This window comes from Colletotrichum paranaense (assembly GCF_030867605.1).
Source record: "Colletotrichum paranaense strain IMI 384185 chromosome Unknown Scaffold_8.1, whole genome shotgun sequence".
In the NCBI taxonomy this organism is placed as follows: domain Eukaryota; kingdom Fungi; phylum Ascomycota; class Sordariomycetes; order Glomerellales; family Glomerellaceae; genus Colletotrichum; species Colletotrichum paranaense.
This window is the reverse complement of record NW_026848966.1, coordinates 1,256,304-1,276,826: the sequence shown is the minus strand read 5'-3', so window position 1 is coordinate 1,276,826 and position 20,523 is coordinate 1,256,304. Positions and strand designations below refer to the sequence as shown.

Sequence of the window (20,523 nt, the reverse complement as noted above, 5' to 3'; positions counted from 1 at the left end):
TGCTCAATTGGCAAGCCTATAGCTGGGTCCGTCCCACTCGCCGTTTAAATTCTTTATTTTCCTCTGTTCTCTCGTTGTTAGGTCCTTGATAATCGCATTATTTACTTCAGACAAATACACGCTTTAGCATCTAGCCCACGATGTGTAGAGGTAAGCGAGTTGTCTATGGTCCAGCTCATTCCTGCTTCATATGAAGCCCTGCGCTACGAGCGATGGTGCCACAATTCTGAATCATCCTTACGGGGTCGCATTATCTTGACTGGAAGGTGCTGGCAGACTGGTGATTCCACATTAGATGACTAGGACTGCGCAAAGAGCCTATATATACCCCTTCAATCTCATTCCTGTCACCAGCAACAGCAGGCGCCTTCCTAGGTCGGTTGGTGAGGACAAACTGGCTGGGTGGTGGAATGTTTTAAAGATCGACAATACCCCCTGACAGCCTAATCGACTGGCTACGAGTTCGAGTCCGCATACGATCCCAGCATGAGCACTATAATAATCGCCAGGAGATGTAGCCACACCGGTGGTGAACTTCCTTTTTGCGTGCGGTTAGGTATCGTTGTGACGAAGTCTGTCCTAAGGTAGGTAAGCTTCTCGGCAGCATCAGCAGAACAAGAGAGAGAAGACCAAATGTCGGCTACAGGAGAAGCCAGGAGACCAAGAGAACCAGCCCAAAGATTTGTAATCGTCGATGCTTTTCCTACCTAGATGCTATACACGGCTACATACGCAAGTGGAACATTCCCCATAGACAGAAAATTTACCTCAACTCCAACAACCTTTTACATGTTCGCGTTCGCCGAACCGCTGGCCTCCCTCTTGGCTGATTTATCCCAGGAAATTTTTCAAGTTCCCGCCAATGTTCTTTAAATCCAACAGGAACGTGTCGTGTCCAAAGAAACTCATCTCCTCACTCAGCTCATAGTGCGCAACGTTCCTGTTGCCCGCGAGCTTCAATGCCTCGGCCACTTCCCTCTGCTGCCACGCGGGGAAGAGGATGTCACTCGCCACACCAATTACGAGAGCAGGAGTGTCTCTCAGAGGCGCAAGGCCCGCAATGAGGTCTTCAGGCGGCCTGGAGGACACCTCGACGGACTGATCGGCCGTGCCGGCGTTGGATTCTGGCTGCTCCACGTAGGGCTTCTCGGGCAGCGTAAGACTGCAGGCGGCATCATTACGCGCGGGCGACTCGCCAGACTGCAGAAGCTTCTCGCGCTCTGCTCTCCTCGCGTTGGCAGCGAGCTGGTTCTCCCTCCCCAAGTCGAAAAGATCCATCGCCTTGCTGACATAGAGCAGACTATTAGGATCGTACGTCAAGCAGAACTTTTCTCCGGCGTGATCGAGGTACGTTTCGATCAAGAAATCAGGGCACAGCGCAGGCGGCTTGCTCGAGTCCGCCCTCCGCCTGCCGAACCTCTGCTCCCACTCCGGTCCCGACCGGTACGTGACGGTCGCAATCTCGCGCGCGAGCTTCATTCCCGCGTGCGGCGGCACTTTGCCGTAGTAGAACCCTCTGTTCCAGTTCGGGTCCATCATCAGCACCTGCCGCTGCGTGTGGCGCATCGCGATGCTGTAAGGGTGTGACCGGGCGCAGCCGCTGATGGAGACGATCCGGCCGACGCGGTCCGGGAAGAGGACGCCTGCACCCAGCGATTGCATACCGCCCATGCTCGAGCCGACGCTGGCGTAGAGCTTGTCTACGCCGAGGCCGTCGAGGAGGCGGAACTGCGCGCGCACCATGTCCTCCATGGTCAAGATGGGAAACCTTGTCGCGTACCGCTGTCCGTCTGCTGGGTCGATACTGCTCGGTCCTGTTGAGCCATAGCAGCCTCCTATTACGTTTGTGCAGATGACGTGGTATTTATCGGTATCTAAAGCCAACCCCGGTCCGATGAACTTCTCCCACCAGCCGGGGTTGGGGTTGCTCTCTGTCGAATGCGCGTGAGACGACGCCGAGAGGCCAGTGTGCAAGAGAATGACGTTGGACTTGTCAGCGTTCATCTTGCCCCACGATTCATATGCGATGTCGAATTCAGGTAGAACACCGCCCCAGTCGAGCAGGAGAGGGTCCTTGCAGTGGTATACTTCTGTCGCGCCGGCGGTATAAGACGGCTCGGGGCCGCTCGATTCGTACCGTGCTTCGAGGCTCGCGGATCGGTTCTCGAGAGCGTCAAGGCATGGAAATGCCATTGCCGGATTTGACGCATCGCCGGGGCTGTTCGAAGCCTTCCGCGCCGGCTTGGAGTGGAACTGGTGGGCGCATTGTCGGTTGCCAAGAGGAGCTGCCGCCGCGACTTTGGAGCTCCGGAAAACGGAGGGAGCTTGGACGCGCGATGCTGGTGCGCGGGCCTGGCGAAGGGCCTGCGAGGCGATTCTTTGGCACTTCATCACAACAAATACTGACGAAAAATTGGCAATTGGGAATTATGAAAGGTCCGGGACCATCTTTCAGGTCACTTGCGACAGAAATATCGACGCCATCGGCTCTCGGTTTGTAAGCGGGAGCTCCTCCGGTGACGACCCATTGTCTTCAGTCAGTGGCTAACGATGGTGTAATTTCACGTGATACTGACCGATAAGGAATGCTTATCGCATCGAGCAGGGGTCCTGTCAGTGACATTTCGCAACCCCACCATCGGGTCCATATCCCCACTGACGTCAATTTAAAGCTGCAGGCCTCCGTGCACCGACCCCGAAATGAACCTTTGAAGTTGCCATGAGCTGACGTCGCCTTCCCACGTACTTAGGTACCACAACCACAAGATCCCTACGAAACCGGCGCCTTCACATCTTCTTACCCCTCTTCCCACCATTCCTCTTTCTGAGTTTCCCAGATATCCCTCCTGTGTATCCGTACATGTCTTTCTTCTCCCAATTCCAACAATACGCCGGGACCTTTGCAACAGTAGCAGCCGGTGCCATCATCGCTAGAGCCGTCGGCATCATGCAATCACACACCCGAGACGACCAATCCGGGCCAAGCCCGCAGGAGCCCGGGAATTACAAGCCCTCGCACGTCGATGTCATCGTTGTCCGCGTCATGCTCGAAAAGGCCTTCAACTTCCCTCCCGAAATTCTAGACCTCATCATCGACCAGGCCGAATACTGGCCGCATTCCGAAGCCAGCATCTACCACGCAGTCACCCCCCTCCGCGATGCCCTCCGTGTCGTAGGCACCACCAGAGACGAGAACAAGTTCATCCTGCGGTGTCCCCCCATCGGATTTCTCGACTTCAAAAAGGTCGGCCCGGCATTCAAGACCGCGCCGCTGCCGCCCAAGTCGGGCGATGGGTCCCCCGTTACGGAACCGCTCCGCAACCTGACGCTCCTCGAACCCACCTCAAGCCCCACCGAGATCGTCTCCGAAGCCCCGAGAGAATACTTTACGGGGTCCATGAAGGCGCCGCCCACTCTGACCCACCCGGTGCGGAAGATCGTCTTCAAGTTGCGGAGTAAAGATCAAGGTTGGGGTGGCGGACACGGTGATCGTGGGTCCTACCGAGGATCTTGGTCCTGGTTCGAGGCTGGCTTGGAGAAGTTCGACAAGGAGCGTACCTGTAAGCTATCCTTCTGCTCATGGAACGATACCCTGCTAAGCACTAACGAACAGGCGATGGATCCTGCAAGATAGCAGCGGAAAGCTCGGATAGCGAGTCCGAAGAGGCACCTGTCATCAGCGAAACGAACCTGTGTACCTGCGGCCTTCAGTCGATATATCCTCCCGTCCTAGCGACAGCCGACGGGAAGCTTGCCTACTCCCATGCTATGCACCCGCTTGAGAACCTCAAGATACAAACCAACAAGACTGCCAACAGGGACTTTATGGACCATGAGGTGGTATGGTCTTGGACCGACGACATCCACCCGGAGTCGCCCGAGGCCGACCGGCTAGCTGAGACAGGTCGGGGCAAGGGCACAGGGACTGGAAAGTTCGTGCGCAATTTGAAGCTGGGAGATGTGGTCACGGTATGGGGTAAGGCGAGGTTCGGTGGCTGGGCCAACTACGTGGAGAGCGTCAAGGTTGAGATTTACTGGGCTGTTTGAGAGACAGTTATTGCAGCGTTTACGATCCGCACCGGTCTGTATACTATTCCCCCTAATATTCACGTTTCATGACCACCGAAACGTAATTGTCGCCGCGCACAGCGATGCCTCTCAGAAGGTTTGCCATGAAGTAGTACCCGAATCAGAGCCTGTATGTGATATTTATGCCTTGCCAGACCGTATTTCAATACCCTTCGTCCAGCACCGTAAGCCCGTCGTAACCCGACTTCAAGACCTCAGTATCCACAACGAAGACTGCAACAAGCACCGCACGATCCTCGCTGCTAGGATTTTCTCCCACCGTGTGATGACAGCCGGGCAGCTCCATGAAGCTTTCACCCACCTCGTATACCTTGGGCGGATTCCCGTTCATGCCACTGAGAAGCTTGCCCTCGGTGACATGGACCACAACAGTGGCGCCTGCGTGTCGGTGGGGAGGAGTGGCACCGTTGGGTGGGTAGGTTACTTCGAGGCCAATTATGGATTTTCCCTCAGCGTTTGCTAGTTTGTAGTCATATAGGACTTTGACTGTTTCGCGGGGTCGAGTCATTCTTGAGTTCATCAGTATTAACACGTGTAAAAGGTCTTTGTATCGTTTAACTGACCTAGCTGTCGGTCTCTTCGATTCGATTTATAGGATGATTTATTTGTAGTGTTGATTTTCTTTCTCCTGATCGTGCGACTCAAGTGAAAACAACTAGATTGGTTTGAAGTCACTCTTATTAAATGAATTGAACACGAGCGCCGGACACAACGAGTCAAGTTCCCGCTAGCTCATCCCATTCTTCCATTTTGCAGAAGCCCGACCCGGGTCGCCGCCGTCGGGGAAGTGGATACCCGAGTTCATGGATACCCGGGGCGGGTGGTACGTGCTTGCGGGTACCCGCAAGCGCCGTCAACGAATTCCCGCCCGAACGGGTTCCCGGGGGGAGCATCAGCCAATGCCGAAGGGATAAAGCAAGCAGAATCGTACCCGAGTTCGCAGGTGAAAACAATCGCACAAGCTACCTTACGCTATATAACAAGCGCTTTTCTGTAGCACGGAAAAGCAATTCACACGTAACGCACCTGCCTCTCGTTCCTCCCTTCATCAGCGACACTTCACTCGCCTTACAACAACCCCAGCTCTGAAAGCGCAATGACGAATAAGATGAAAGCAGTCCAGATCATGAGCGACAAAAAGTCTCCCAAAATCACTCTCAATACGGATATGCCAAGGCCCACGCTTACTGGCGCCGAGATCCTGGTCCGGGTGCACGCTGCTGGGGTCACCGGCGATGAACTCGGCTGGCCCGAGCTGTACGAAACCGCATCTCGGATCCCCGGCCACGAGCTATCAGGAACTATCGCCGAACTCGGCCCAGATTACACCGGAAACCTTTCCATCGGCCAAGATGTCTATGCATTCACATCAGCAGACCGTGGGCAATGCCAAGCTGAATACGTTACATGCTTGCCAGACGAGGTTGCTCCGAAATCGACTCGCATCTCTTATTTTGAGGCCGCAGCACTTCCGATTCCAGTGTTAACGGCATGGGAGGCTGTCGTCGACCATGGGAAGATTACTACAGATATGACTGTCCTAGTCACCGGGGCCTCTGGTGCCGTTGGCGTCCTTGCGGTTCAGTTGGTTACCCAGCTTAGCGGCGCTCGTGTCATTGCGCTGGCTTCATCGCGACATCACGAGAACTTGAAGCAGCTAGGTCCCGAAGTCTTGGACTACAATGACTCAGGCTGGACCTCCACAGCCGGTGGTGTGGATGTCGTCATAGACACAGTTGGCGGGAGTATCCTGAGCGATGTATGGAAGGCCGTGGCGGTGGACGGGATGATCATAACTTTTGCTGATCCACCGCCTCCTTGGGCATTCGGAGACACCGTACCGGAAGAGTTATTTGCGCGACCTGGTGTTCGACACAAGTACTTTATTGTATCTCCCAATGCTGAGAGGTTGTGTAGGGCATCTGAGATGGTTGAAGCGGGTGCCTTGAAAGCTCTGGCGGTGAAGTTATTCCCTTTTACAAAGGCGAAGCAAGCTTGGGAGTGTGCCCAACAGAGGGGTAGAGGTCATAAAGTCGTCGTTGAGTTTTATTAGATATACACACACTGGAATCTTGTTACTTAGCAGCATCATGGAAGATCCAATTTCAAGAGTGCCAAGTCCCCCCCTACACAATCAACTGTGCGACGTGGACACCCAATGCCTTCGTTGATTTCTCGGTCGAGGACTCCCACTAAGTTTCGCATGGAGATCCTCTAGCGAAGTTTCCTCTTGACACTGCCCTCATTGAGGTCATTCTGAACGTAACTAAATGTCACTTTGCACCCAATGTGAAAGCTGCGAACTAATACCCTCCATGTTATACCAGCCGCAAACATCATCCATGGTACCCAGCGAGGCGAACACCTCACTCTCGCTGCTTGACATACTGGTCTGGGAATTCGAATTCCCCGCATCGACTTTATCAGTCACGGCAAGACTTCCGGCAGTATCTGTGGCAGTCCTCTCCCCATTCAGCCTGGGTTTGAGACCAAGTACATGCTGAGCAATCGTCTGGATCTCCCGTACGTTCTTTGCTGTTCTGGGCCACACTTTCCCCAAAGTCTTGAGGCAACCGATCGTCATCCGGATCTGATCTCGCGCGACAGCGAGCTCTTTTCCCTTGAGTAGAAAACTGCAGGCCGATAGCAGCGCCAATGTACCTTCACTTACCATACAGGTGGTGAATGGAGTGTGATGGAATCGTTCGGTTGGTAACGCCAACAGCCTCACCTGTGCTTGCACCGCCCGAAGAACTCTGACGGTGTGCACATTGACAAGCTCCGTTTCGGGATTTTCTTGAACAGGCTCCCTTGCACAGCTAGAGATGTCCTCTACGGTATTGAATCTCAGGTCTGATAGAGGTCGATGTAGACCGATGGTTGCTCTGATGCATCGGACGAGTGTCAGCTGAGACATGCTCTACAAGAGATTGAGTACTTCACCTTACACGTTAATCAAAAGATGAGCTTGGAACATGAGCTCATCAATCTCTCCAGTCTTGGACATGATATGGCGACGATCTTCTGGCAGCAGTAATGACCAGCCGTCGATGATTGAGTCTGCTTCTTCAATCATACGCATAGAGTCCTCTCTGGCGACCAATTTCGGTGTCGTAGATATTGCCAGGGCAGCGCATTTTACAGCGCCGATGAGGTATGCAAAGGAAGAGTAGGACGTATCCTCCGAAGCGAACTCGCGGAGGTCGAACTCTTCGAGAGTCTGCGGTTCCGGAATATTCTTTGATTTGTGAGTTCAGTGCGAATGATCCCTGAAATTCTTTGGGCAGGAATAGCAATTACCCCAGATTCGTACTCCGACTCCGTACAGGGAAGTTCTACGCTTGAGTCTACCTCCACGACTGCGAAGTTCATTGTCCCGAGAGTCCCAGCGTAGTAAGCATCGATGATGTACAGCATCCACCACGTCCGCCTCCAGCATTCCATCAACACAGGAGACTCGGCTCCATGAGTTGCTACGAATTCCTTTTGGAACATTTGCAGGTCGAGGACTAAACGGACTGCAAGGTCCATTTGACGCTTGGCCTCGGTCTTGTGGCTGTACCAGAACAGGGCTATGGAGTAGAGTAGCCGGCATTGCACAATGACCGGGTCGCTCGGCGCTGGCTCAGAAAGTCGACTTTCGACGTCATCTTGAAGCTCTGAAGACCATTTTCTGGTAGCGTAAATGTGTCCTACAAGATGCATAGTGCTTATCAGTGGTCTGAGTCGTTCTATCCAGTTAGGATCTTGACGAAATCTCGTAAAGTGCTCCTGCGGTAGGAGAAATGGGTGGAATTTGTGGAAATTAGTGTAATATGCATTTATAAGTGTGTCGTTCTCGAGATCATCTGGTCGTATAGTCGAGTTCGCGGGCGGAGCCGATGTAGGAATTTGATTTTCGAGACTAACATCATCGGAAATACTTAAGTCAAGGTTCAGCTCAGCAAGAGAGTCTTGGCCGAATATCTGTGAATCTGTTGATTGCTGCGATGGGAGACTCATTGGTGACTCGGAACTGCTATTGCCGACACTATTTGCGACGGCAAGGCGCTTTCTTCGTTCAGCAAGCGCTACACGATCCAAGCCGCCCCGGTGTGATGGGGCATATTGGCAGTCCTTCGCGGCGGTAGCACATCTATCGCAATGAGGTCGTTTTCCGTCGCACTTCAAGTGTCTCGAGCGGCACGGCAGACAGGCTAGCGAGGAGCGAGATGCTGCGCCGTTCGAATGAGCGGGTGCGACAGGGACGGTCATCGGTGCATGTGTCAGCGGGTCTGTGAAGTTGAAGTTAGGACGAAGTAAGGATGTCCGCGGGCCGTTTTGACGGCTGCGGGGACTCGGGTATTCGGGGACCCGTTGTAAGTCAATAGGTTACCCGATGTAAGCCGGCCGCCACGTTCGCGACAAAGCCGTGGAGCTAAGCAGATTAGCGTGATAGAAGTCAGCGACGGCGCAACAGGAACCCACTGAGAGGAGATGGGAAAATAATGTGTTAGTACCAGCACGCGGGAACAGGGATATCCATAGTAAGTAATCGTTTCTAGCATTGAACAGGAGGTATTCGTGAAGCTTGACGCTGGCAGCAGTGCATAGGTACTAAGACTCTGCGGACTGCGACAGGTTTGAGATTGAACAAGTACATATACTTAACCCATACAATCTCACTCGCATGACAGTTATTATCTTGGCAATTCAACCGTCCACTGCAAGTCTCAATTTCTAGCAGTTACTCATACAAATATGTCCGGCAGGATTGTCATCATTGGGGCCGGGTTCGCAGGTGTCTGGAGTGCCCTTGCTGCCAAACGTCTCATCAACGTCCACAGCCAGACCGAAGCATTCAAAGTCACTGTCATAGCTCCACAGCCATGTCTTGTCATGCGACCACAACTCTACGAAGAGGATTCGTCAAGCATGTGCTAGGATCTCGAACCACTGTTCAAGGCATCCGGCATCAAGTTCATCCATGGCAGCATCGATGACATCGGTGCCCAATCCCCTACAGTCTCTTATAGGTCCACCACAGGCACAGAGCATCTTACCACATATGACCGTCTAATTCTTGCCGCTGGAAGCTCGGTCATACGCCCAGAGCAAGTCTCTGGACTTGCGCAGCATGCGCATGATGTAGACTCGCTGGAAGGCGCAATCAAGCTCGAAACGCACCTCAACAGCCTTGGCCCCTACCCACCCACTTCCTGTAACTGTTTTCTTGATCTTGGCGCATGGGTTGCCGTTATTACGGGTGGCTGGGAAAGAAACGTGCGACTGACAGGGAGCTGGCGAAGCAGGCTAAGATGTACATCAATCAGACGTTGATATATACGCCTGAGGACTGTCATCGGGCGCTAGAAGCGGCCACACCCGTTAGACCTGACTATGACAAATTATTCAAGAAAAATCATGGAGGCCGTTCAAAAAGGGTTGATTTCGTGAGTCGGTAATTTGTGTAAAATCTAGTGCTTCAATCTTGTGAACCGGCCTGCACGTCTCGTCAGGTAGTGATAGCGTGTGATTGTTCGAAGATACATATAGTCTTCATCCTAAGTCAATCTTCGTGCGAAGAGTCCATATGTGTTTGTGCATACGCCTTAAAGATGCCTCAAATGTACTGCGAGAGTCGAAAAGGGGTATTTGATATGATTGCTACTCTTCAAACGGATGCCAGATCCCTGGAGCATTCTATTGTTAAGCAACGGATGGCATTGCCGAAAGGATCTTCAACTGAAAGTACAACCTTTAGAGATCTTTCTCCACCTCATCCGCAATCTCGTTGATCTGCTCAACAAACTTTTCCACTTCAGTAATAAAGGCCGAATGTCCACCAGGATTTCTCAGAACTCTCTTAAGCGTCGGAATTGTCGAGATGATTTGCTCTTGTGTGGCTGGAGATATTGTCTGGTCTTTCTCGCAAAGGATGTAGTAAACGGGAACCGTTAATTCCTCCGAACCGACAGACGCCGAACCCAAGAGAGCCTCTTGTGACTGCGGCAACAATGTCGCCATGCACTCATCGGCCAACTTGTCGTCCATGTCAGGGCCGTAGAACGCGGCCTTGGCCTTGGCGTTTGCCATCACCAGACCATCGACGATATCGACAATATCCAAGCCAGGGGGCAGCACGCTCAGTGCGCTGGCACCAGCCTTGGGGGGCATGTTGGCTGTAACGAAAACGATGGCTCGGATGCCGCCCTCGAGACCCTGAGCTGCTCTTTCCTTGACCGAGTGACCTTTGGCTGCGATGGTCAAGGGGCTTCCGCCATATGAATGCGCCAACGCAAGGAACTCTTTGCCCTGTTCCAGGTAAGGGGAAAGTTCGGCTTGGATGTTCCGGGCATCATCGTCAACGGTGATCTTGGGATCGGTCCCAACACTGGGATGGCGGACAGCAACAACTGGAGAAAACCCGGCCTTCTCGAGCCGAGCTTTGGCGAGGTCAAAACAAGCGGGGAGGTGGAAGCCCCCGTGGGCAAAGACAATGCCCAAAGACCTGGATGCGTGTGATACTGCTGCCATTGTGCTTTCAAGCCACGTTGATTTTTTTGGTGATGGTTGGTGTGATTTGAATCGAGAACGTGTCTTTGGAATTTTTACAATTCAGTTCCTGCAAGTGTTCGGTCTTGTTGCTCGGGCAGACAAATCTGACTCAAGATCGAGATGCGAGGGAAATGTTGATCATCTTATGGACGGGTCCCAAACTTCCATTAGTCTTAACCTTGTAGACGTGGTGGGACAGGAGAGTCGCTTAATGATCCGTTGCAATGTGGCATTTCTTCAAATGGACGAAACCGTAGTAGCGACCGCCTTCAATTATGGGGATAACGCGAGAAACTACGCCCAACCATTGATAAGGGACCGCTTTCAACTAGGTGTTTTCAAACGACCAACAGCCTCATTTTTGATGTGTTCCTCTAGCTCTGGTTCGCGACCACTTAGATGAGACCTGTTAATCAATCAGGAAACACCGAGATTCTAGGGACCGGCCAGATAGATGATAACTCTGGCAACGCCAGAAGTTGTGGGTAAAATTCCTAAAAAGATAGCATTTGCTGTTCCGAGCTTTGACAAAGAGAGTTTGCTTGACTCGGGATGAACGATTACATGCGGCATCGTGAAGATTTATTGTGGTGCGGCCCACGGATCGCGGCACCGTGACGAATGGAGTCAAGGGTGAAAGACATGGGTCCCAGGTACCGGATCGAACGGCGCAGCTCCGCGCGCAACACCGGTATGATTTCGGAATTATACTCGCTAACAGCGCAGTTCAGCAAAAGAAAGGTCCTTTTCCGATTAGTTTTCAATTTCAATCTGTGCTAATGATACGTTTATATCATTTTTACTTACAAAGTTCTCACCGCTCCTTGACAGTGCTTCCCGCTGGCATTCGGCAAACTCCCTTCCCGACAGACAAGTTGTGCTAGGCCCGTCACAAAGCACGATATGTCGGACGTCACATATTCTTCTGCAGAAAATATTGCAAGGGTTCTAATTGTGCCTCATGCTGTTTTCAGTGTTCTAGCAACCGTCTTGGTTGGCATGCGACTCTATGTCACGAGAGTTGTAGCCAAGTCGCCATGGACTTTCGACGAACGTGTCGCCATCGTAGCACTGGTGAGAGGGCCCGTATACCAAAGCACTTGTAGCGTTGAGAGCGTTCTGTCGCTGACAGATGAAATATACAGATTGCCAATCACATAATGCTGATTACTGAAGGGATCTGTAAGTTATTGTTTGCAGTTCACGCGCAAACCCTACTATCACGGCCCATAGTCCTCTGCGCCTGCCCAATCATCGCACCATTGTACTGACAAAGCTTCGCAGCGGTAGAGTACGGCCTCGGAACAGATGTCAATCAAATAGTCGAATTATATCCAGGTGGTGTTTCAGCATTCTTGAAGGTATGGCATATCGCTCTTTGAGAGAACGATGAGGACATGTAGCTACCACAAAGCTTTCCCACGAATGTGCGCCAACTGCTGAATATTAACTTACAATTTCATAGTGTATCCTCGTCCTGGAAATTCAATATGCTATTGCATGCCCGCTGTCCAAGATGGCAGTCCTAGCGATGTTCTACAGGATCTTCTCCGCATCCAAAATGCTTCGGTATAGTATCTGGGCTATCACTGCCATGCTTGTTGGATGGTGTATTGCCGTTATTATGGTCAGCAGTAAGTCGAGCTCACAATGAGGCATAGACGAGTCAGAGCGATTTGGTATTGACGCCGCTGCATAGTCTTTTCTTGTACCCCGATCCCTCGGTTTTGGGATCGAACCATCCCTGGAACATGTATCAACTCGAGCAATTTCTTCATCGGAATCACAGTTCCGAACATTATTTTTGACATCCTTACGGTCGTGCTCCCCATTCGCGAAGTCTGGGCACTACAAATGGGGAGGGAGAAAAAGCTTGCCATCAGTGGTGTCTTTCTCTTAGGAGGCAGGTAAGTTGACTCAACCCTCGCCGTGAAGCCACAAAGCGACAATGACCAACACGATTTGTTCGAACAGCGTCGTGCTCGCATCCGTCGCACGTCTCATTCTATTCGCCATCTATCGTCCTGGCCAAGGGACCACTGGAAACAACATTAGTCAAACGGTCATTATACCTCACGCTGCATCCGCCGTGGAGACTTGCCTAGCTATAATTGGAGCCTGTCTCCCGCCATGCGCACCGCTTTTCCGGCGTTGGCTTGGAGTTGTTAGCGTCGTTAGTTCGGGGGAACGGTATGGCTCCCGCTCAGCCAGGAAGAAGGGGCCTGACGGACAGGGGAAGTCCTCGGCCTCTAAAAACTTCAACACTCTCGTCACAATTGGCAAAATTTCCAACCGCGGCGGTCATATGAAGCGATCGAAAGAACAGGATGATCTTGACGGCTCGTTCGAGCGCCTTGAAGACAGCAATAGCCTGCAGGGCTCTACTGATGGGTTGTACGTGAATGGCAATGGCGCTGCAAAGAACGAAGGCGGTATTCACTCCGAGAATGGCATCCATGTCCAGCGAGATGTTTGCGTCGAACGCAGTGGTAAAGTTACGTCAAGAGATGTTAAGGACTGGGTTGTGGGCGACATACAGTTAGATGACATGCCCGCTCAAGGTGCATCTTCTAAGCAACAAGTGGGCCTTGCTAGATAGCTGTCACGCTACAAATTTCAATATATTGTAATCTTCAAAATGGAAAGAATGAAACATTCTAGTGAAAAGTCCCTCGAAGTTGGTACTAGTATGAAACCACGAATATTGATGTTTTTGGATGCGAGCTGACATGTATAGTAGTCATTCCGCTTTCGCGGGCCGGACTTGAAACCTAGCACAACCTCTTAAGTCCGTTCCGAGGCACAACTCTTCTCAGCGATCAACGGCCATCAGCAGACTAATGTACTTAGAGAAGTTCGGCTAAGTTTAACTCCATCGGATGATGCGACCTACTCATCATTTGGGACGAAGCTGGATGCTCGGGGTTTACGCGGGGTTAATGACAAATTGAGTGAGGGCAGAAGCAACACATGTACGGATCACCGCTGCTTGATAACTACTACCTAAGGAAATATGGGGGGAAGTATAAAGCTGATTGAAAGTCCCACGGACGAACTGTAGATATTTGCTGTTCTTCTCAGAACACAACTGTTCACCCTTGAGCGCGAAGTTCCATCGCAGCAGCTATCGACCCCTCCCCAAACCAATCATTCATCTGCGACAATGGCTCTCAAATACAACAAACTTGCAGGCAAGCATGTTCTCATCATAGGCGGGTCATCAGGCATTGGTCTAGGCGTCGCAGAAGCTTCTCTCGCTAGCGGGGCAAACTTGACAATCTCGTCTTCGTCCATAGCCAAGCTCACTGCTACTGTCACATATCTGCGAAATGCCATCCCATCTTCTTCGCAGCAGAAGATTCAGAGTTTCGCAGCCGATCTCTCTGGACCAGATGCCGAAGCCAACATTGAGGCTGTCTTCAAGCAGGCCGGCCCCATCGACCACGTCGTCTTCACGGCGGCAAACACGCCTTCCTTAATCATGCTTCAAGACGTCACACCCGGTCAGATTGTTTCTGCCTGTCAAATGCGTTTCGTTGCGCCTTTGATGGTCGCCAAAGTAGCAGAAAGATATCTGCCGAAGAGCAACGAATCATCCTTCACTATCACGAGCGGTAGTGCTGCGCAGAAGTCGACGCCTGGCTGGTCAGTGATCTCTTTTCTTGCTGGTGGGCTGCAAAGTGTAGTCAAGCAGCTAGCAGTAGAATTGAAGCCTCTGAGGGTCAATGTAGTTGCTCCTGGATTCGTTGATACTGAACTTTGGGATGGTATGAAGTCGGATGAGAAACAGTTCATGGTCAAAGCTGTGGAAGAAAAAGTCCCGACGGGGCGATTTGGTACAGTTGAAGACGTGGCCGAGGCATACATTTGGCTCATGAAAGACCGCAACGTCACGGGGACTGTAGCGGCGACTGACAGTGGTGCTCTTGTTGTGTAATGGTTTGGCAAGAAGTACAACGAATTCGCAAGAATCATACGAAACTTTGGTACAACTCTTAATCCTCTCTCATGAGAGCGTAATGTGCAACTCAATTCCTCCAATCACTGCCCGAAGTAATTGTTCTCAAGCGCTCTGATCATTTGGTTGTTCATGTAGAACCAACTGCTCAACTGCGATCCATAGTCATCCGCCTCCATCAGATAATGCTCAGCTACCGATGAAGTAGAGCTGAATGATGGAACAATGGATGAAGGGGCTTCCTAGTTTGATTATAGAATGTGGTTTCATATGTTCAGATGCGAATACTCAAGGTGGCTATCGAATTTACAGATATGAATGTCTAAACAGTTCTTAGATTTCGAACCAGTCTGCTTGTCTCGAAAGCAACTATGGATGGCATCGTATCATACATTTTACTGCAGGTGATCCCAGTCGCCGCACTGTCCCTTGTTCTTCTGACAGTAAGGCCAGGGGTTTCCAAAGTGTAGGCAACGGTACTTCGTCGAAGAGGTAGAATCCGCTAATGAATTGAGTTAGCCGTTGAGTGACAAGAATGAAGGAATAGTGATTAGCCGCTCACGCAAGCAGTACACAGAAGCCCCGGATCCCGTATCACACGGGCAGCAATCACGATTCTTAACACATTCGGCTAGATAATCATACGTCAGAATGTTTGAAACCTCTCTGGGAAATACTTTTTCTTTTACCGTTGAGATGCCGGTAGTGTTGAGGGTCCGGCTGAGCGCTGGCAAGAGCTACTAGTGTAGCCAGAACGATGCTTCCAGCGAACTTCATCTTGGCAGTTGCTCTGGTGTGACGGTATTACTGAGGGGACTTGAGAAACCGACCTAGAGTCTAGAGATTAAGGCTAGTGGTCCTATAATAGATGGATCCTGATGTCTGCGATCAAAGAGGATTAAGTATTCATTCCCTTTCTCGTAGAACTGTTGTCAAGTTGTCTTTGTCGAAGGCAAGAATACCCGTGAGTTCCCCACGATCATTCGGCATGACCGGTATGGCAGTATGGGGTCATATAGGAAGCTTTTGTAAGAGAAATGTCTGTTAGATTGTAAGTTGGATCCTAGCTTACCCTGTCGGGGTATTTTGCCGACTCCTCGGGCGCAGTTGTCTGTATAGTAGAAAACTTGCTAATAGACTGTGAGGCTAAGATTGTGCAGTAAAGTTCCCGGAAGCCATCACGCTTTGTCCACCGATATTGCCTTTCTCATTAGGGAAGTGAACTGCGACTTGAAAGAAATCTCCCCAGCAGCTTGGCAGAGCTGAAAGATCCCGTGAAACCGTTATAATTGGGATTTCGCATAGAGTCATGTTGTGAGATTCTAGATACAACTTGCACGTGACCTTTCAGTCGATCAATATTCAGGAGACTGCAGTTGGAGAATTGTATGGTAGCCTTGTGCGCTCAAGGATTATTCCTAACGTGCAAATTTCATTCACAAGCTCAATTTAACCTGAAATTCCCTACAGGACTTTGAACCTACATGAGTGGATCCTGGAGGGTGTTCTGACTAGATATTGACTTTGGAATTGGCAGTCTTGGCCACTTTTGCTACTACGTCTATTCCCGAAGTCGCCGGCCCGGGAATTGAACCCCAAAATTCAGTTGCTGGCCGCCATTCCCGAAGGAAAGCCGGTGGTTTAGTAAGTATCTTTCTCCTGACAAGATGCTGGGGAGCGGGTCGGTGTTTTGGGATCGGACTTTTGACCAGTTCCCCCCAATTCAGTTGAGCTTTCCTGCGTAGGCTTGGTAGCGAATAAGAAACTTTATCCCCAGTAACTATCGAGAAGAAAAGTTTCCTTGATTTCCATACTCTGACTTCAAATATAGATGTTCGCTATAGTATTGTCAAAATGGGTACCATCGAATCATGTCAAGGATTACGCGACTATTCTGCTACTGCGCCCTGTTCCAAAGTTTTGAAGGCTCGCTCCTTGGCTTGGAGAGCTGGCCTAGAGATTTGCCGGAGGAAAGTTTCTACGGCGATATTGTAAGCGGAATCGTTGAGGAAGAAAAAAAAAAGGAATCATCAAGTCGGCAATCCAACTTTCTGCAGTCTGTGAACGGCTATCCTATTCGTTATTAAAGTTTTATGAGCTCTCGGCTTTCGCGAATAAACTCTCGCGGATACGCCGAAAATAGTATGCACTGCCTCTCATAGAAAAAGGCACCTCGTACTGCCGCCCTAAAATTCTGCTGCCCTATGATAGTCGAGTGATGCCCACTAGTCGGTGTTCAATGAGTCTAGCATTGAAGCTTGACATAGACAGAGTCTTGTTTTCGGCAGGATTTACGCAACACATTCGATATTATGGCGAGTCATGACAAAAGCCAGCAGGCAGACAGGGCGCAGAATACATCGTTAGTGAATTAGACCTTCGTGTTCAATCCGCGTGTAAGTGACGCAAAACTTGAAAGAAGGCTATAAGCCACCGCCTACACGCGTATTGGATCCGGGGGCCCAGGGCAACAGCGCCTGGCGGATTCTACGACCAAGCTCAGATGAAACATTCCATAAACTGCTAGATGGCGCCAGTAGATCCGTCCTCGGTAGGTCCATCTCCAGTGGACTTATCTCTAGTATATCCGTCTCTAGTTTTTCACTCATTTCTACTCTATATCGAGAGTGTTCATGGGCGAATGTGAGAAAAATGAAGCCAGAGAGACATATGACTTATTATTATTTACCACATGCTAACGAATGCGTATATGGCCAGAAGTTCAAGGGTCTTTCTGGCGTAATGCCCGCATTTTGCCCGACAGAACGCGACGAAGTCCTCTACCAGCTGGGCGCTCCCCCGCGTACTATGCGCTGACTCCAAGCCGGCCCTGACGAACCAACCACCGCTACGCGTTGAGAAAGACTTGTCCTTGGCGCAAAAAAATGACCATCAAAGAGGGATGCAATACCAGTGACAAAGTTGCTAAACTATAGAAACTCATGAGCTACCTATACGTCGGCCTTCAATCGTTCACCAACTGCTCTAAGGAAAGTACCTTGATATACTTTTTCGCGATCTGTTAATTGATGGGGTAAGATGGCCTTCCTCAGAAATTTGCGGCGTGGCATGAAAGAAGAGCAGATTCTTAGAGTATACTCGAATCAGGTATGTGAGGTCTAGAAAAAGGATGTCATGATGGAAGTCAAAGGGGCGCAAGGTTCAGGGTTTCGACCAATGAAGATGTAGCTTGCAGTCTCTTGGCCATTCTTATTGCCAAATACGGCAAGTCGAGGAACCAACTCGCCGCCACTTAGTGCCGCAAGGATCGACAATACTCAGTGTCCGGCGCCTTGGAAACAATGATTGCGGATGACGATTGACGTCAGCTCAGCACTGATGAGTGGTGTCTTTGAGTCGACCTTTATCAAGGTCTTTCCTCACTCCCAAGCGAATGTTAAGAAAGATAAAATAAACGTTGGCATCTGCCAGTTGCTCTCTCTTTGCTCAACGAACAAATCCATATCTCTCATTGCAATATCACACCTCAAAATCCTCAACAAACAAAGATCCATTATTCACAGACAACCAACCTATACCAATTCGCATACCTGAGAAGAGGACAATGGGCTCATCCAGCAGCAAAAACAGCGACCCCTATTGGTGGGGCTACATCGACGACGGTAAGGGCTGGATGGCGCGCCCCAAATCCGAGTACATGAAGACGCCGGCGTACAACAAGCAGCTGCGCCGGCAGATGAAGCAAGAGTCTCTGGCAAAGGGTGGAAGCGGTCACATCTCCATGGCGGAACAGTCTCGGAAACAGTGGTAGCATTCGCTTCGTCGAGGCCTTTACGGGAAAGCCTTGTCAGGTAGTCAGGTTGATGTCGCAAGCTTTGCTCGAGGCATGCCAGATGCCAGAATCTAGGTGCTTCATATCATCGTACATTCGATGAAGCCATCCTGAAGAAGACTGTCGGTTTGTTGATGCAACACGGTCATTCATTGTAGACGTTGCTCAAGGCCAAATTCTACAACAAAGACGAAAGAGAAGATGGAAGGGTAATCAAGACAAACACGGCAAGACACTCTAAACGTAAAAGTCATTTGATACCTAAGCTTTTAGCCCCCTTCACATCAGGAGGAAATCCTATAGCCAGATGTACACTACAGTTACAACGCTCCAGACCACATCACATGGTCGTGAAAATCCAGGTCTCATTTTGTGCTCGCTTTCTCTATCCCGAGGTTCCCATGAGCGAATCATGGCCTACCACAAAATCCTCATCTCTGTATCTGCATATCCTCGTTCTTCGTCTTAAGAAGAACCTCCTCCCACCTGAGATATTTACTGTGTCTTCTTGGTCACAGTCGCAGTGCCGGAAGGCGCACTATACATCCATACAGCCGAGAACAGCACAAAGCCGGTGACGGTAGCAAAGATGCCAGACAACCAGGGCCAGGCGCCCGAGATGACGTACGAGCGAGGCCACTCATCGTGGGCCATGTGGCGGACGGAAACGGTGTTCTTCTCCTCGACGTTGGTGAAGAAGGGGCGCTTGTAGTTGACCTTGAAGTTGAAGATGCCGTGCTGATCAGGCAGGATGAAGGAGGTGGTGTAGGTGGTGGCGTCGGCGGTGCTGGTCTTGGCAGCGAGCGGGATGCGGTGGAAGGGGGAGAGCATGCTGAACTCGAGCTGGAGGTCGTCACCACTGGGGACAGTGAAGGGGGTCCACTTGTCCCAGGAGTACTCGGAGACGGAGATGGAGTAGGTCTGCTCGGGAGGTTAGCCTTTTCTTAATCTTCTCTGAGCATCCAACTCAGAATAGCTTACGACTTCGTTCTTAATGCGGTAGAGCTCGGGGTTGGTCTCGTTGGCAGCCTCGTTGAGGTAGTGCTCAATGTTGTTGACGCGAAGGACACCAGTCTCCTGGAAAGTCCAGCCGGCAACTCTCTTGGCGAACTCGCGGTTCCAGGTCTTGACCTCCTTTCCAGCAGCCACGGGCTTGATCTTGGCGTCGAACCACTTGTCGCTCAGCAACTCGGCAGATCCAACGAGAGTAAAGCGGGCGCTGTTGCGCGCCTGGAAGGCGGAGACGAGAGCCAGCTGCTCGCCGGCGGCAAACAGGTCGCTAGCGTCGACGACCTCGGCCTGCTCCTTGGGGTTGTAGCTGTAGGCCGTCTTCGGGGCGCGCAGGATCGGGGTGAGAAGCTGACCGGCACCGAGGACATGGCCAACGCCGTTGGGGAAGGCAATAACCTCGCCGTCCTCGTGGAAGAAGTTCTTGACGCCGGCGCGGGGCGACTTGGGGGCGGGGATGGCGAGCACGTCGTGCTTCTCGGAGGCGCTGACGGTGTCATAGTTGAAGTGGTCGACGACGAGGCCGGTGCGGTCGGCGGGGAGGGCGATGTCGAGCTCGGCCAGGAGGCTCACGATGGAGGTCGGGACGGTCGACTCGGAGGAGAGGGACAGCAGGATGTTGCCCTTGGCGTTGACGAACTGGAGGAGAATGTTGGGGGTCAGGTTGGGACCGAGACCTGGAGATGCCATTGTAAGTATAGACTCCATAGATCTCGAACAGCAATTGAGTCGCATACCCTTGCTCTTAGACGGGAAGAGCAGAACGTGGTCGTAGACACGCTCGCCGAGCTTGAACAGCTGCAGAGACTCGCTCTTGGGGGTCTCGTATGAGATGCTGAACCCGCGGCCTGATTTGATCAATTGGTTAGCTAATCGCATTCTCTCGTCTTTCCATTGCTCTCATTCACAAGATTTTGCATGATCTTGAATGAGCCCCGACGTACTTTCCAAATCTCCGAGGAACTTGGAGTATCCCTCCTTCTCAGCAACATCGTCGAGAATTGCCAGAAGCCGGCCGCCAGTGACGCTAACAGCGTGCACCGCGGCAGCCAGAAATAGCAGACAAAGCGAAAGAAGAGACCGCATGATTGACCAAATTCAATGGACAAATTCGTAGGAGGAGGGGTGGTGGATTGGG

General features: G+C 51.3%; 11 protein-coding genes across 11 annotated transcripts; 5 read left to right on the top strand and 6 right to left on the bottom strand.

The window, feature by feature from the left end:
• Positions 1-831: 831 nt before the first annotated feature.
• CPAR01_10268 (homoserine O-acetyltransferase) lies at positions 832-2,391 on the bottom strand (the record flags this gene model as incomplete). Its single annotated transcript, XM_060494529.1, has 1 exon — positions 832-2,391. One exon carries the CDS (start codon positions 2,389-2,391, stop codon positions 832-834), a length of 1,560 nt encoding a protein of 519 aa, XP_060346711.1.
• Positions 2,392-2,860: 469 nt separating this feature from the next.
• CPAR01_10267 (uncharacterized protein) lies at positions 2,861-4,047 on the top strand (the record flags this gene model as incomplete). Its single annotated transcript, XM_060494528.1, has 2 exons — positions 2,861-3,560; positions 3,614-4,047. The coding sequence occupies 2 exons, from the start codon at positions 2,861-2,863 to the stop codon at positions 4,045-4,047; spliced, it is 1,134 nt and encodes a 377-aa protein (XP_060346710.1).
• A 184-nt stretch (positions 4,048-4,231) lies between these two features.
• On the bottom strand, positions 4,232-4,597 carry CPAR01_10266 (uncharacterized protein; the record flags this gene model as incomplete). Its single annotated transcript, XM_060494527.1, has 1 exon — positions 4,232-4,597. One exon carries the CDS (start codon positions 4,595-4,597, stop codon positions 4,232-4,234), a length of 366 nt encoding a protein of 121 aa, XP_060346709.1.
• A 588-nt stretch (positions 4,598-5,185) lies between these two features.
• On the top strand, positions 5,186-6,142 carry CPAR01_10265 (zinc-binding dehydrogenase; the record flags this gene model as incomplete). Its single annotated transcript, XM_060494526.1, has 1 exon — positions 5,186-6,142. The coding sequence occupies one exon, from the start codon at positions 5,186-5,188 to the stop codon at positions 6,140-6,142; it is 957 nt and encodes a 318-aa protein (XP_060346708.1).
• Positions 6,143-6,355: 213 nt separating this feature from the next.
• On the bottom strand, positions 6,356-9,366 carry CPAR01_10264 (uncharacterized protein; the record flags this gene model as incomplete). The annotated part of the gene is made up of 5 exons (XM_060494525.1): positions 6,356-6,722; positions 7,038-7,327; positions 7,390-8,363; positions 8,826-8,938; positions 9,176-9,366. Coding segments are annotated over 5 exons (1,935 nt in total), but the record flags the coding sequence as incomplete, so codon positions are not given.
• A 462-nt stretch (positions 9,367-9,828) lies between these two features.
• Positions 9,829-10,605, bottom strand: CPAR01_10263 (uncharacterized protein; the record flags this gene model as incomplete). The annotated part of the gene is made up of 1 exon (XM_060494524.1): positions 9,829-10,605. One exon carries the CDS (start codon positions 10,603-10,605, stop codon positions 9,829-9,831), a length of 777 nt encoding a protein of 258 aa, XP_060346706.1.
• A 924-nt stretch (positions 10,606-11,529) lies between these two features.
• CPAR01_10262 (uncharacterized protein) lies at positions 11,530-13,225 on the top strand (the record flags this gene model as incomplete). Its single annotated transcript, XM_060494523.1, has 6 exons — positions 11,530-11,700; positions 11,772-11,808; positions 11,911-11,987; positions 12,092-12,260; positions 12,326-12,533; positions 12,601-13,225. The coding sequence occupies 6 exons, from the start codon at positions 11,530-11,532 to the stop codon at positions 13,223-13,225; spliced, it is 1,287 nt and encodes a 428-aa protein (XP_060346705.1).
• A 564-nt stretch (positions 13,226-13,789) lies between these two features.
• CPAR01_10261 (short chain dehydrogenase) lies at positions 13,790-14,563 on the top strand (the record flags this gene model as incomplete). Its single annotated transcript, XM_060494522.1, has 1 exon — positions 13,790-14,563. One exon carries the CDS (start codon positions 13,790-13,792, stop codon positions 14,561-14,563), a length of 774 nt encoding a protein of 257 aa, XP_060346704.1.
• A 343-nt stretch (positions 14,564-14,906) lies between these two features.
• On the bottom strand, positions 14,907-15,361 carry CPAR01_10260 (uncharacterized protein; the record flags this gene model as incomplete). The annotated part of the gene is made up of 2 exons (XM_060494521.1): positions 14,907-15,086; positions 15,230-15,361. The coding sequence occupies 2 exons, from the start codon at positions 15,359-15,361 to the stop codon at positions 14,907-14,909; spliced, it is 312 nt and encodes a 103-aa protein (XP_060346703.1).
• A 2,788-nt stretch (positions 15,362-18,149) lies between these two features.
• On the top strand, positions 18,150-18,356 carry CPAR01_10259 (uncharacterized protein; the record flags this gene model as incomplete). Its single annotated transcript, XM_060494520.1, has 1 exon — positions 18,150-18,356. One exon carries the CDS (start codon positions 18,150-18,152, stop codon positions 18,354-18,356), a length of 207 nt encoding a protein of 68 aa, XP_060346702.1.
• Positions 18,357-18,872: 516 nt separating this feature from the next.
• CPAR01_10258 (dolichyl-diphosphooligosaccharide-protein glycosyltransferase 48kD subunit) lies at positions 18,873-20,471 on the bottom strand (the record flags this gene model as incomplete). Its single annotated transcript, XM_060494519.1, has 4 exons — positions 18,873-19,298; positions 19,359-20,062; positions 20,123-20,233; positions 20,330-20,471. The coding sequence occupies 4 exons, from the start codon at positions 20,469-20,471 to the stop codon at positions 18,873-18,875; spliced, it is 1,383 nt and encodes a 460-aa protein (XP_060346701.1).
• Between the last annotated feature and the right edge of the window lie 52 nt (positions 20,472-20,523).